Here is a 13,668-nt window from a genome sequence, read left to right as displayed (position 1 = left end):
CCTGCTCCTTGGAATGGACACAGAGCTGGGGCTGGGGTCAGCCTCCCCCCAAACCACGTAAGGAAACGGCACCAAAGACAAGGGAGGTTGTTTTTTTTGTAAAAATTTATTCAGCGTTGTCTGGCAGAGGTTATACACCAACATCTGCAGCGTGCTCTGAGCACATCTGGGGATGGCCTGCAGTGTATCCCACATTCCAGCCAGGAGCAGGGCTGGACCATGGCATTGTGTCAGGAACCAGAGCAGGAGAGGGAGCTGAGGCTATGAGAGAGGCAGCAGTGGGTGAGAGGCAGTCAGGGCTGGCTGTGGCTGCAGCAGGATGGCAGGGAGGGGTGTCTAAGGCAGGTAGGGCAGGATGCACAGGGCTGTGGAGCTGTGCCATGGATGCAGCAGGAATTCCCCATGCAGCCCTGCACCCTGCAGGTGTTTGGGTTAAAGGAAGGTGCTGAGGAGGAAGCTGTGCTGCAGCCAGCACCTACCCCCCATGTCCCTGAAGCTGTGGGGCAGCAGCAGTGCCCAGCCCTCCCTGGTAAGGCAGCACTGAGGCACTGGTATAAATACTGTGGGAGTCAGACTTCCAGTTATGGAACAAGAGGAAAAGCCATTTTTCCTGAAGGTGCTGCTCTGAGCCTGCGGAGCTGTGTGGGCAAGGGGCAGTGGGGACTCGCAGAAGAAGGGTAGTGGGGGAAGCTCACATTCATCCCATGGCCAGCCCAGAGCAGTGGTAACCTCTGCAGTTTGTATTACGTTGTGTTTGTGTGGATATGAAAAATTCCTATGGTATAAAAATAGAGCAAGAAATGGGACAGCTGACTTCAAAAAAAGATAAAAGTCTCTGGTTCCTGATCAGTGAAGTTACATCATGGGTTTTTCAGGTTATACCTTGTAACCATAAACTAAAACCAACAAAAATTTCAAACCTAAAACATAAAATTTCCACATCAACTCCATCTCTCGTAGTGCATCTCATCCTTGGCTATAAAGTATTTACAGGTTTTACTCATTTACACAATATGGCTTCACTATATTTGTAACACAAAGCATTAAAACATCTCCGAGCAAAATTCTTCATAAAATATTCTGAATACAAAGTTTGGCATTTCAGTGATTTGGCTGAGAAAGCAGCAGAGTTACTTGTTTTCTGGTTGTGCTTTTTTTTGGTGATGACAAGCACAAATTTTGGTCATTTCCATCAGGGCTTAAACTCTTCCTCCATGCCCAGCTGAAGGTCCTGAGCTGTGCTGGATCCCACGTTCAGTCAGGGAAGGAAGAGAGGAGAAGGCCTTTGTCTGGGACTTTGAGAGTAAGACAAGAGAGCAAGGATGTATTTTGTGGTTGTTCTGAAAGTGCAGGTCTTTGGTAGTAACAGAAAGAGCAAAGCAAGGAAGGGAAGGTTTGCTGGGAGCAACGTTCAGCCAAGTCTGTGGAGGGGAAGGTCCTGGAGCAGGGAATTTTTCATCATCGGGAATTCAACCGAGGAGCAACCTGCAGGAGAAGGACAGGTTTGAAAGTGTGCTCAGAATGCTGCAGAAGTTTTAATTCCTGAGCATGCTGAGGCTGCTGTGAGGGGCAGCCCTCTGGTCCAAATGGGAGCTCTCAGCTCTGCTGGAAGGGGTTGTCAGTGCAGTCTGGGTTTGTGCTGGATTTATTTCTGAGTAAGCTTGGGTCTGACAGCATAAATCATCTGTGGAGCTGATCTGACTGCCAGGATCACCACAAACAAGCTGAGAAGGGAAGAGGATTTTGTTCGAATTTTTAAATGTATCTAAAATTTGATTTGCTATGAAGTAAATGAGTCTTGGGAGGTGGAAATAAAAAGTGAGGACAGTTCCTTGCTGAGTGTGAGTTTGGCAGCCCCTGAGGGCTGCAGGAGTCCTGTGCCCAGCTCCAACTAGGGGAAAGGCTGGGATAGCAGGGCAGGAACATCCCCTGGCCTGTGTCCCATGCCAGAATGCTGGTTTGGATCCAGGGTAAGTGATCCCCAGCCCACACTCACCACTGTTAGATGCCCGTTCTTGGCTTTAGCTATGAGCAGTTCTGATCCCGAGATGAAGTCAATGATCCCTTCTTTGCCTTGTCCCACTGTGAACTTTATGCTGTGAAGAGCAAAGGGTCAGAACAGCCCTGGTGAGCATGTGGGACTTTCCAGGAGCTGGGTGTTAACAGAGCTGCAGCAGATGTGCTCTGGAGCCTTGGCTGAGATGGATTGGGTACATTTGGGTTTACAGGCACAAGCAGAGCTGGGGCAGGGCCCTGGTGTCACTCACCTGCCCTGGTTGATGTTGACATTGTTGATTTTGTTGGCCAGAATGGCTGTTTTTGTCAGTGTCTCAATCACATGGTCACTCTGCAGGACAACATCACCCTGGGAGGAGAGTTCATGCTTTAGGATCATGGCTTTGGTGTCACTGCACCAAAACTACCCTGCTGATAGGGACAGGGACAGGGACGGCACCAGAGGGGGCAAAAAAGCCCTGCTGAGCCCCAGCAAGGAATGCAGGGAAATACCAGTGAAAGAGCTGGCACAAAGTCACATCCCTGTCATTTTGTCACCCCCTCCTCCCAGCTGGATGTGCTCCCTGGAGGAGGGAGGGATGAGCCCCCAGTACCTTCTGCTTGTTGTCCTCACAGTGCACATGCAGCACAAACAAGTTGTCGCTCAGGCTGCTGACAGAGATGCCTGGGGAGAGACAGGAGCATCACTGCACTGCCTGGACTGGGGAGGGCTCACAGCCTCTCCAGGAATGCAGCAACTGTTCCCAGGCAGCACACTGGGAGGCTGCAGGGGGCTGAGGGGACAGGCAATAGCCCAAGGCTGCAGGGCCCACACTGCAGCAGGGTCAGCAGTTTCCCCCCCGTCAGATATTCCAAGGGCCAAAAGGTGCAGCAGTGGCTCAGGCAGCTGCTGTGCAGGAATGGTGCAACTCCCCCATGGCCAGACCTTGCAACTGGGAAATCACCCAGGGAGGGTTGAGGGAGACTCATTGAGTCATTTTGGTGACATTTTATGGAGCTTCATTTTAGAAAAATGCAATTTCAAGATACTAAAATGCTTGCCAAGATCAGCTCATCCTGTTTTTGTCCAGGACAAAGACAAACTGGAGTTTGTGGTGGTAGACACTAAAGTGCAGCTGAGGAGCAGGGTCAGGGGAGGGCCCAGCCCCATCCCAGTGCCATTCCCACCTGTCAGGTTGGAGTAGTCGATGCGCTGCTTGATCTTGGACTCCTCCACCACGATGGCCGAGCTCTGGGTCAGCAGCAGCTGCCGTGCCCTCGCCTTGTAGCCCTTCCTGTCGTACTTGACCACGGGCACTGCATACTGAAACACGAGTGAGCAGGGCCAGAGCCCACCTGGGGCACTGCCAGCCCCTACCAGGCTCCAACCAGGGCTTGGGAAACCAGGAATGCAGAAAATTCTCTGTGCCAGAACTTCCTCACTGCCCCAGAGCAGCTCTGGACACACCCTGGTGGCTGCCCTGCCTGGGGACTGGGACACCCAGGTTTGGTGGCACTCTGGGGGGTTTCCCCCTTCCCCTCCAGCTGTAACCCATTCAATTCTTAATTGCCATCATTAAACTGCCCAAGTCTCCAGTTTCTAATCCATCAATTCTTCCCAGACTGTCCTCAAAAGTATTACAAGCTTAATGTAATGTAAAATTCTTGCTGTAATTTCTCCAGAAATATAATTTGGCCTCCTGCTGAGTAACTGGGAGCTTGACAAAAGCTTGACATCTCTCACCTTAAGTGCTTCATTTTCTAATGCCTGAAGGACTTTAGCATTTATTTCTTCTCTACCTGTATTAAAACCAAAGAGGTGGGGGGGGGTCAGAAAGGAATTTCCAGCAAGAAGAGAGTTCATTAATCCCCCCCTTCCCTCCTCCTGGTAAACTTGGCAGCCCCACTCACCCAATCGAGTGTTGATGAAGAGCCTGGGAACACTCTGAGGATAATTGTCTTTTTTACCCTTGAATATCTCACTGGCAATTACTTTTTGTTCCAGCTGCAAGGACAAAAGAAGTGTTCTTATTTAGTGTAAAATTTCTCCTCATTAAAAAGATAGGTCTGTGTTAGAAGAGATGTTCCCTTTGTGGTTCTATTAGCAGTCATAATTTAGTTCCTGTTTGGATGAGGAGTCACCCTAAACTTTCAGTCCCTGGAGGTGGCAGAGCTCCAGCCCCTGTCAGTGACCTGAGCCCTGGGCTCCTTTGCTCCAAGAACAAACCAGGGACTGGGAAAGTGGGAAATCCCCCCTGCTGTACCTGGGGCCAAGGCTGTGACACAGGACAAGGCACCTGGGATGATTTACAGGGACAATGGGGATAAAAGAGGCTCCTTAGCAGTGAGTCTGGTTTGCTGGGGGAAAGCAGCTGCTGAGCTGAGTTAATCCCATGTCCCTAATCACAGGCTCAGCCTCTCATTCCAGGTGTCCATGCACTGCAGAAGGTGAGAAATGGTGCAATGAAAAACCTTCATGGCAGTTACAGCCAACATCTCCTATTCTGTCTCTTTTACTGAGCTTTTTTTTAATACAAAAACTCCCTCCCCCTACCTTTCCATGAGATGAATCAAATCTCAGTATCATTTTTATTCTTTTTAGCTACAACAGAGCAGCTGAAATGGTTCCTCTAACTTCTCTGTTTAGAAAATGACTGGGTTTGTGTCTGCAGGATTCTTACTCTCTACTTTACATGGTACAGGCAGAATAATGCAGCTTCTTATATTTTTAGCTTCCATGGGCAGAGTAGCAGGGCTTTTCAATAGAGAAATTATGTGGGGGCTTGTCTCCACAGCCTGTTTAAATAGTATCTATTGAAATATGTATAGAATGGGGTCTCTTCTGTGCACATTCCAGGCTTTTAGTGTTTTGAGTCTAACCTAAACCCAGATCAGTGACACTGTTCCTGTGGCACCCAGAAAGCAGAAATTCACAGCCCTGCCACTCCCCACTGCTGCCCTGAGGCCCAGGGCAGGGCCTGGCCCTCCCCTCAGCTGCTCCTCTCCTCCTTTCCCTGAGTTCTGCCCTTGGCAGTGTCAGGGAAGCCCTGCAAAGATGCCCTGTACCTGCTGCTTCCACTCGGGGCTGATCCTTTTGCAGTAGGTCCAGACCATGTTCTGCATGCAGAGCCTGCGCAGGAGCTGCGACGCCTGCGGGGAGCATGGGACAGGGGACAGTCAGAGCTGGGGACAAACCCACAGGGACAGAGCCCCAACAGCCCAGAACCTCTGACAAACCCCACAGGGACAAACACCCAACAGTCTAGAGATCACTGATAAACCCAAGAGGATGAAACTTGAGAGGGGCAAACCCAACAGGGACGAAAACTCAGCCCAGAACCACTGACAAACCCCTAGGGACACATCCAACAGGGACACATCCAACAGGGACACATCCAACAGCCCAGAGCCACTGACAAACCAAACAGAGCAGCAGCAACTGCAGAAAATGCACTGCTGGCTTAAAAAGCTGTTTCCTGACCAAGAATTAAATACTGAGTAGTTGATTGTTTGCCTTTCTCTATGAGGGTTTGCCCTGGGACTTCTCCAGCTGCCTTAGAATGGGGAATAAACGCCAGGATCCCTCCTCTCTGCACTGCTGTGCCCTTCCTTCCTTCCAGCTGTACCTTCAACCCAAACAGTTCTTTGGATAAGGTAACTGAGATTTCCGCAATATTTTGTTTTGAGCATATAAACCAATTCAAGCAGATGCAGGATAATAACAGAAACAGAGGGAACTGAATTTGTTTAGAGAAAAATTAAAGTTCAGAAATGGATGAGAAGCCCAGGAGGAAATGATGTTGCAACAGCACCACACTCCAAGAAGCTGCAATCCTCTAGGCCTGGATTCCCCTCCCACATCCCATTCCCACCTCACAGAGTGATGGGGGAGGAGTTGGCCATGATTTGTCCAAGACATTTTTTGGTAAGTTCCTCTTGAGGTTCATGAGGAAGGAGAATCGGATGTAATCCAGGAAATACTCGTTCTCTGGGCACCGCGGGTGGTTCCGGTAAATGAAGCCTTTAATGAACCTGGGGGAGTGGAAAATATTGTCAGGAAATTTAAAAAGTCATCCAAGTTAGTGGTATGTAAAGGTTCTATTTCCTGGGCTTTATTTAATAGTTGTAATTTATTTTAAAAAAACTCTGTAGTGGCAAGAAAGTTTCTTTTTAGCATCTTATTGTTAAGGAATGTGATGTCTGAGGGCTTGGGCTGCTCTTCACACACCTCCTGATTGTCTCCACTGCCCATTTCCTCTTGGCAGCTTTTCGGCGTCCCAGGGTTCCCCTCCACCAGGACTGGATGGTGATGGCTAAAAATAACAAAGATTTTGCATTAAGAGAGCTCCTTCACAAAACTGGCACCAAAAATACTCCGGAAAACCCACTCTGGAAATAACCAGCTTTCAGTGGGGCATGGGGGCAAGAATATGAGTTTTTAATAATGTGATATGTGGGATAAATGTCAGTAAAAGGTTGGGAATTGCTGTGGGAGCTGCTGGGGGAACATCTCTCCCTCCTTGTGTGTCTCTCATACCTGAGTGTTTCATGGTCAGGAATTTCTTCCGGCGGTAGAAACCTCTCCACGTCGCCTGCATTTTTGTGGCTGGAATTGCAAGAAAAGCAGCAATTTGTAACTGCCACCAAGCACATTTGGGCAGAAAAAGACTCAGCTTTTTAAAATAGAAATCCACTGCAAGTGTGAGTGCCTCACCCAGACTCTGTTTCCTCACTTCCAAAGCATCTTCTGTGGCAAACAAGGTCTTGGGAAAGCGGATAAAAATCTTTGTCCTGGAAATAGAAATGCAGAATTACATTTGGAGCAACTTGCTTTTGGCATCCCCTCTGGGCTCTGTAATCTTTCCCTCCCCCATTATCTAGAGAAGCTTCATTTCAAAGGGACAACAGGGACATGCAGTGATTCATAACCTCAAAGTGAGAACACAGAACTGACCGTCCCATTTTGTATTCTTCTGGTTTGTAGCCAAGGTGCTTCACCAGCACAGCCACCCCATCGTAGGGCCGCCCATCCCACGTGGGCCACGTCTCTGGACACAGGGATTTGTACCTGGGAATTGGCAGGAGAAAAAATCTTAGGGAGAGAAGTGCAATCCAAGGAGGGAGGGGGGGCAAGGGAAGGACCCCAAGCTTCCCACCCCTCTAGGTGGTAAAGCTGCCCCTGTGCTGTTCAGAACAGCTCCCAGCCTCAACAGCAGTGGGATGAAGCTCAGGGAGAGGGAGAGGAGAGGACAGAATACCAAAGCAGCTTCACCTCTGCAGGAACACCTCGTATTTCCTGCGGTAGGCGAAGCCGGCCCTGCGCACACGGAGGTTCTCCATCAGCCCCAGGTACTTCACCTGGTGTCGGATCAGGACTTCATCAAATCGGTCTTGGCAGGGCATGGAAATGCACAAACACAATCAGTGCCCAGCTGGGCCTTGCTCCACAGAAGGGAAATGTTCAGCTCTGGTTGTAGCTCACAGGATTATATTTAAACTCCAATGAATCCTCACAGCACAAGTCCCACACAATTTTGTGTCTTCTGCCTTCCCCCTTCCCATCCCTTTTAAATTATTTTTATTTAGCTCCAAAATGAAGTTTTCCTCCATGCATAAAACATCCCAGAGGAACCAAAACTGAGGGAGAATAAGGTCATTAGAATGAATTTCTACAGATGAATAATTCTTTACTATAACCCCCACCTTCCCCTACCCAAGAGCAGTGCTCCCACTGCGATTCCTGGCTGCTGGCACTGCCACCCCCTCCCTACAGAAGCTCAGGCACAGCCCCAAAATGACCCCAAAATCTTCATTTGGCTCCTTTCTGTGCCTCCCTGACTGGGATGCAGTGCTCTGCCTCTGTCCAAGGCCATACCAGCCTGTTTGGCATCGTTGGGTTTCATGCAGCGAATGTAGGAGGGTTCTTTGGACATCAGGATTTCCATGAGTTTGGAGAGGCTGTTTTTGAACTGAGTTGCTGCCTAGGAGAAAAAAGAGAAAATTGCACATGAAGGGATGACTTGGAGCTGGCTACAAACCAGCAGAATACAACATCAGGGGTTTGCATTCGGATCATGTGAGAGTTCATGTTTCAGAAAGAGGGAACAGCCACAGCCCCCTCCAGCTCTCGAGTTCTCACCGTTTCAGGTCTCTTTTTGTCTGTCAGCTCTGTCCTATCGAAGCACTGGTTTATGATGGGGTTCTCTGAGTTGCACATGGTCTGCAGAGAGAGATGTTTTCAGAGATGAAGTACAGAGGACTACCAGAGAAACCTGAGGACAAAACTATTTAAAATAACAAAATGAGCCCTGGGATCTCAATCAGTCTTTTCAGAGCGCAGCCCTGTGGACACACAGCCTCCAGGTGGAGTCTGGAAGAATCCTTTCCCTCAGGTGCCACCTCATTTGAAACCCAGCTCCTCATTCTGTCCTGGAAACTCCTCTCTCCACACTCACCTCCTTCAGGTTCCGGAAGAGAAGGTCGTTGTTTTTATCTAGAAAACCTGGAAGAAAAACAAAGCACTCAGGCTGTTCCACTGGGGCTTCAAGGCAGGGATTTGAGATTTGAAATTATTCTGGTTGATCGAGTGATGTGGGGATGTATTTAAGGCCCAGATTTTTGGTTTTTCTGTATTACCTGCAACACTGTAGGTGACATCCCCAGCGTAGTGCGAGAGCCGGAACTCCTCCCGCCCCAGCGACTTGCGCGTCTTCTGGTCAGCGAGTTTGTGCCTGGGGAGGGAGAAAAAAACCTTCAGGAGAAACAAAATCCTGCAGGATTCACTTCAAAAAGCATCTGGACATTCAGTCCTGGAGCAGGACTGTGCAGCAGTGAGCAAGGAATGCAAACTGGACTTGGGGGTTTTCAGGTAAAGGAAGTTATCATCCAGCACGTCATAGAAGTGTCAATAAATGCATTTATGTTTAATTAAAAGGGGAATTTCAGTGTTCCTGGCAGATTGGTTCTGTGTGCACATCAGATGTAGACATCCTAAACAGAGCATTCAGAACAAAAGCAGAACATTCAGAATAAACAGACATTTGGAGCTCCAAAACTGAAGTAAACAATCTGCAAGGTGAGAGGTGAGTCAGTAACAAGAGTTTTGTTGCCCCAATTGCATTCTGAAGCTCAGTCAGACATTTTGTGTTGACAACCTACTTTATATTATCTTAAATATCAATCTAATCTCTCTGTAAAAGAAAATTATCATCTTTTATGTGGGACCCAGCACAGTGAGGATGTTATTCACTGGAACCCCTCAGCTGAGGGAACACTCACGTGAGAAAATGAGGGTGGTTCTTCACAGTCTCCTCCAGTTTCTCCAAGAATGTCGTGTCTGTGGCATCCCCAGGTCTCAGACATTCCTCATCCTACAAACACACAAATTCCAGGGATTTCTGGGCTCTGCCTCACTGAAACTCTCCTCCAGATTGGCCTTTCTACAGATAAACAACTTTTAGCTCAATAAATGAAGAATTCTTGAGCTGAGAAGAATATTTCCCTCCTTCCAGACTGCCTGGATTGGGAGCTGCTTTCCCCAGAGCCCCTGGAGGTGATGCAATGACTTTTAATGGTGTCACTATTCTGTGTATTATTGCTCTTCCCACCAAACACTTCCAACATAAACTGATTTTTTTCCCAAGTTTTCCCCTTTGTTTTCCACTACACTGCCTGAAATTTTTCATTCAAAAATGTTTTCAACTCACCAAAATAGAAATGATGCCTTTGAATTTCTCTTCCACCAAATCACAAATTATTTTGTTATTGAAATACTGAACTGGTTCCCACTGCAAAGACAAGAAATCAGACTTAGGTGAAAACAACTCTAGACTGGAAAAGAAATGTAAATTTCAGAACTTTTCAGAGAACATCTGATTTAAACAATCTTTCTGTCAAAGCTTTTTCACTCATCACATTTGTTTTCCTAACATTGCCTTTATTAAAAGCTTGGGATGGCATTACTCACTTCCAGCTGTCTCACACAGTTACCAGGGTTTCCAAATGAAGGGAAAAAGGGAAGTTCTTTAATTCCTTGGTTTGGAGCTCATGGCAGGATCTCTGCAAGGAGAGGGAAGGGGGATTTGGGCTCTTACCGCGATGCCCTCGGACTCGTACTCCTCCTGCTCTGACTTCAGGGTCAGCTCTATGAAGAGCTGCTGCAACTTTTCATTGCAATAATTAATACAAAACTGCTCAAAGCTGCAAAGAAAAATCAGAAAAATAATCACTGTTTGTACAGAAGGAGGTACAGACAGTGGGAGCAGCAGGGATACAGTGAATGGAGAGAAATAGATTTTAGTGAAGTGTTTATTTACTGACTGCATGACTTTAGTGAATTTATTATTTAGGGAAACTCAAAGAGTTCCAGAAGGAAGGAAAAATGGACATGAAGAATGGAATATGGAAGAGCACAAAAACCTTGAATAAAGGCCCACTAATACTGCAAATCTGAGAGTCTTGGTTCAGTGCTACCTGCCAGGGAGGTTCCAGACTCTGCCAGTCCCATCCCTGGTTTGTCACCACCATGGGAAGATGTCACAACAGCCACCCCTGGGCTGGAGAGCTGGACAAAGGCACAGCTCAAGGTAAGGCATGAATACACCCAAAACCCAACAGTTTTTTTCAAATACCAGCACCATTAATAGCTGTAAATGCTAATTATTAGCTGGATGTTGTGTTAGAAGCCCTGTAATTAGCAGTTTGTCACTTGATGTCCTGACATTTAAATGCCACCTCTTTTACTAAGAAATGGAATTAAACCTTGCCTCACAAGGGAGAAAAAACATCATAAACTGAATAATGTAACTCAGAATTTATCAAAACAAACCTGTTGTGCTGGAAAACCTCAAACCCATAGATGTCCAGCAATCCTAGAACTGTTGTACTTCTCCAGCCTGGAAACTTCTCTTCCTGCAACAGAGCAAAAAAACAAATGTAGGTATTTGCTCACAGCTATGATCCATCCCTGGATCTCCATCATCAAATCCCAGCGTTTACTGGGATCAGATTATTTACAAATGAATTGAGAAATGACTGAAAGCATGGAACTTGCTTTGAGGCTGAAAGATCTGGAAATTGCTGCCACGTTTGGCTGGATCTCAACAAGCAGAGGGTTCACTTGCCTTGTAAGCCAGGGATTTGTTGACCTTGCTGACCAGCCAGGAGAAGGTGCGGCCGTAGACGGCCTTGGCGAGGGCATCCCTGGCATAGGCTGCCTGCTCCAGGTTCAGGGGACTCACCAGCTGCAGGCAGAGCAGAGCAAAGCACTCAGCACCCCCAAACCAAGGGATCCCCTTTTCCTCACTCATCATCACTAAACAGCCACTCCAAGGATCCTGCTCGTGGCTGGACCATCAGCAGTGGGATCCCTGCAGTGCCACCCTCCTGAGAGGTGATGAGGGAGCAGCTGGCAGAGCTGATTCACTGCATCCCCTTTGCCTCCCAAATCCCCAGGGCCTGTTCTTACCTCCTCCCCTTTTGCTATGATCTTCTTGTGGATCAGTGCATCCCGAAGAACTGAGCCATCCACTGCCAGCAGCTGCATGCAGGATATTCAATTAATTTATGGAGCTGTACATTCCATTTTCCTAAAATCCCAGCCAGTGAAACAACCCTTTACTTCCCACTCACACTGAACAACTCTGCAGCATCAATCCTCCCCTCCCCTCCTTTCTGGCAGGGATATGAGCTAACCAATGGATTGGCTGGAAGGAAGTGACCAAGCAAAGGCACTGAGGTGATTCTTGCTTTAAAACTCTTCCCCAGAGTCTGTTCCTACCTCACTGCCCCAAGGTGGAAAGCTCAAGGCAGGGGTGGGTCAGGTGGTAAATAGAGAAGTTGTGCATTAAATGGGTTTGATGATAATATTTGCATTCTATTTAGGTGAAATTAAAGTTGAATTTATGAGAACTTCAAAATCACAGTCTAAAACTATATGATGATATTAAGCTCAAAGTAAGGAATCCTCTACAATTCGCCTTTCCTGTAATACCTCCCTCACTGGTGATACTCACCCTGGCCAGGTATTTAATCTGATTCTCTGTAGTGACCTGAGCATTCCCCTGCTCATCAGCAGCAAACTGGACATTCCCCAGGTGCAGGACACTGGCCACAATGCTCAGCAAATCCTGCCATGGGAGCAACAGGCAGAGATCAGGAGGATGGAATGAACACACAACAAGGTTTTTGTGTTAATTCAATTTTTAGGAGAGCATTTTGTATCTTTTTCAGGATTTTTGTGGGGAATACATTCACTCTGATTTGATTCACTGATTTCAATCAGAAATCCAAAATCAAAGCAGAAAAAAATCCTTAAAAGTAGGAAAATCTGTGCTGCTAAACCTCACCTCCACCTCACTGTCATTGAAGCCAATAACAGACAGGGCTCTCCTCATGATCTTCCACTCATTTTTGTCATTTATGGAGCTGACCCTTGCACAGTGACCCTAAAAAGACACAGCTTCATATAAATAAGTAAATAATCAACAAAGATACATTATCCATGCTCAATGCATTGTGTTTCTTTTTACAGCAGTCACCTCAGAGCTATTTTTGAAGTGAGGGAAGGAAATTACAAAGTCAATTGGAGATATCCCAACCCTGTAACACAATATTTTAAGAATTCTAGTTAATGATCACCTTTACTAAATAGTGATACTGCTGTGGGTTCTTCTCAAGGCCCAGCCTCCTCAGCAGGTCCTCCTCCCCTCCCTCCAGCAGCTGGTAGAAGATGTGGAAGTTCCTCTCGCCGTGGTTCTGGTGCACAACTCGGGATTTCTCCAGGAGGTAGTTCAAGATGTGGCCCCCAACAGGAGCCCCCTAAACCAAACCAGACACGTGGAAAGAGTTCATCAACAGAGAGGAAAACCTTTCTGCTTCTTCATTGTCTGTTCAAAGACCAGATCTGAAGCAAAATCCCACAAAACCAACAGAGTGATGTCATTCTGTGCCACGAGCTCTATTTTCAGGTGGTGATTTGAGTGCTAAAGCTCCTTCTGGGAATTCACCACAAAGGGAAAGCACCAAAACTGAGTGTGGAGGGATTAAAGGAGACCTGAAGGATGGCAGTGCTGAGCTCCTCAGCCCCTGCACTGTGTCCACCTTGCTGGTGTGGGGCAGTTGGGATCAGAGTGGGCACAAACTCTGTGCAAAATTACTCAGGACAGGAATTATCTTCAGAACTCTCAGCTGGTTTATGTGGATTTGCCTGGGGAGTATCCACTGGCACAGAGCACTAGAAATAAAATACCCCAGAAATAAAAGGGTTTGGTCTCAGTGTCTCCTTGTACAGAGAAATAGGGGAGGAATGAAAGGAGAGTGAGTGCCATAAAACCTCTGGACCCAAACATTGCTACCACAGGCTCTGCTTAGGCTGTCACCAAGGAAATGCAAAGCACTCACTACACACACAACAATACAGGAACACAGAGAGCTCCTAAACTGGGACCAGTCCTGACATATAAAGCAGATTCCAAGTTACCCTGTAATCAAACTGCACATCCATGTACTTCCCAAACCGACTGGAGTTGTCATTCCGAAGGGTTTTTGCATTTCCAAAGGCCTGAAATGAAAATTAAATTCAGATTAAATTCAAGTCAGATTATTTATAAACACTTGGGTGAAGCTGTCAGTTATTTACTTACAGCCCAGGATTTTCCTTCCTGGAAACCCAGA

The 13,668-nt window shown here is 47.2% G+C and overlaps 1 protein-coding gene across 4 annotated transcripts in view; it reads right to left on the bottom strand.

Annotated features, from left to right (window-relative positions):
• Window positions 1-87: 87 nt before the first annotated feature.
• Window positions 88-13,668, bottom strand: part of MYO1C (myosin IC) — a 50,032-nt gene continuing 36,451 nt past the window's right edge. For all 4 annotated transcript variants that reach the window (XM_050981601.1, XM_050981599.1, XM_050981602.1 and 1 more), the window contains exons 5-32: window positions 13,475-13,555; window positions 12,634-12,813; window positions 12,342-12,440; window positions 12,009-12,122; window positions 11,462-11,533; window positions 11,114-11,237; window positions 10,823-10,901; window positions 10,089-10,194; window positions 9,702-9,782; window positions 9,274-9,365; window positions 8,632-8,726; window positions 8,451-8,497; window positions 8,135-8,215; window positions 7,871-7,976; window positions 7,268-7,385; window positions 6,950-7,063; window positions 6,710-6,786; window positions 6,533-6,601; window positions 6,224-6,308; window positions 5,868-6,027; window positions 5,062-5,145; window positions 3,907-4,000; window positions 3,740-3,795; window positions 3,184-3,319; window positions 2,610-2,680; window positions 2,268-2,365; window positions 1,997-2,096; window positions 88-1,485 (exon numbers count right to left, since the gene is read on the bottom strand). In XM_050981601.1, coding sequence (XP_050837558.1) covers window positions 1,459-1,485; window positions 1,997-2,096; window positions 2,268-2,365; window positions 2,610-2,680; window positions 3,184-3,319; window positions 3,740-3,795; window positions 3,907-4,000; window positions 5,062-5,145; window positions 5,868-6,027; window positions 6,224-6,308; window positions 6,533-6,601; window positions 6,710-6,786; window positions 6,950-7,063; window positions 7,268-7,385; window positions 7,871-7,976; window positions 8,135-8,215; window positions 8,451-8,497; window positions 8,632-8,726; window positions 9,274-9,365; window positions 9,702-9,782; window positions 10,089-10,194; window positions 10,823-10,901; window positions 11,114-11,237; window positions 11,462-11,533; window positions 12,009-12,122; window positions 12,342-12,440; window positions 12,634-12,813; window positions 13,475-13,555 — 2,646 coding nt within the window. In that variant the 3' untranslated portion in view covers window positions 88-1,458. The remainder of the gene's footprint in view (window positions 1,486-1,996; window positions 2,097-2,267; window positions 2,366-2,609; window positions 2,681-3,183; window positions 3,320-3,739; window positions 3,796-3,906; window positions 4,001-5,061; window positions 5,146-5,867; window positions 6,028-6,223; window positions 6,309-6,532; window positions 6,602-6,709; window positions 6,787-6,949; window positions 7,064-7,267; window positions 7,386-7,870; window positions 7,977-8,134; window positions 8,216-8,450; window positions 8,498-8,631; window positions 8,727-9,273; window positions 9,366-9,701; window positions 9,783-10,088; window positions 10,195-10,822; window positions 10,902-11,113; window positions 11,238-11,461; window positions 11,534-12,008; window positions 12,123-12,341; window positions 12,441-12,633; window positions 12,814-13,474; window positions 13,556-13,668) is intronic.

Source organism: Serinus canaria, chromosome 19, assembly GCF_022539315.1.
Source record: "Serinus canaria isolate serCan28SL12 chromosome 19, serCan2020, whole genome shotgun sequence".
Classification (NCBI taxonomy): domain Eukaryota; kingdom Metazoa; phylum Chordata; class Aves; order Passeriformes; family Fringillidae; genus Serinus; species Serinus canaria.
The sequence above is the reverse complement of the archived record's forward strand: the minus strand, read 5'-3'. Positions and strand labels throughout refer to the sequence as shown.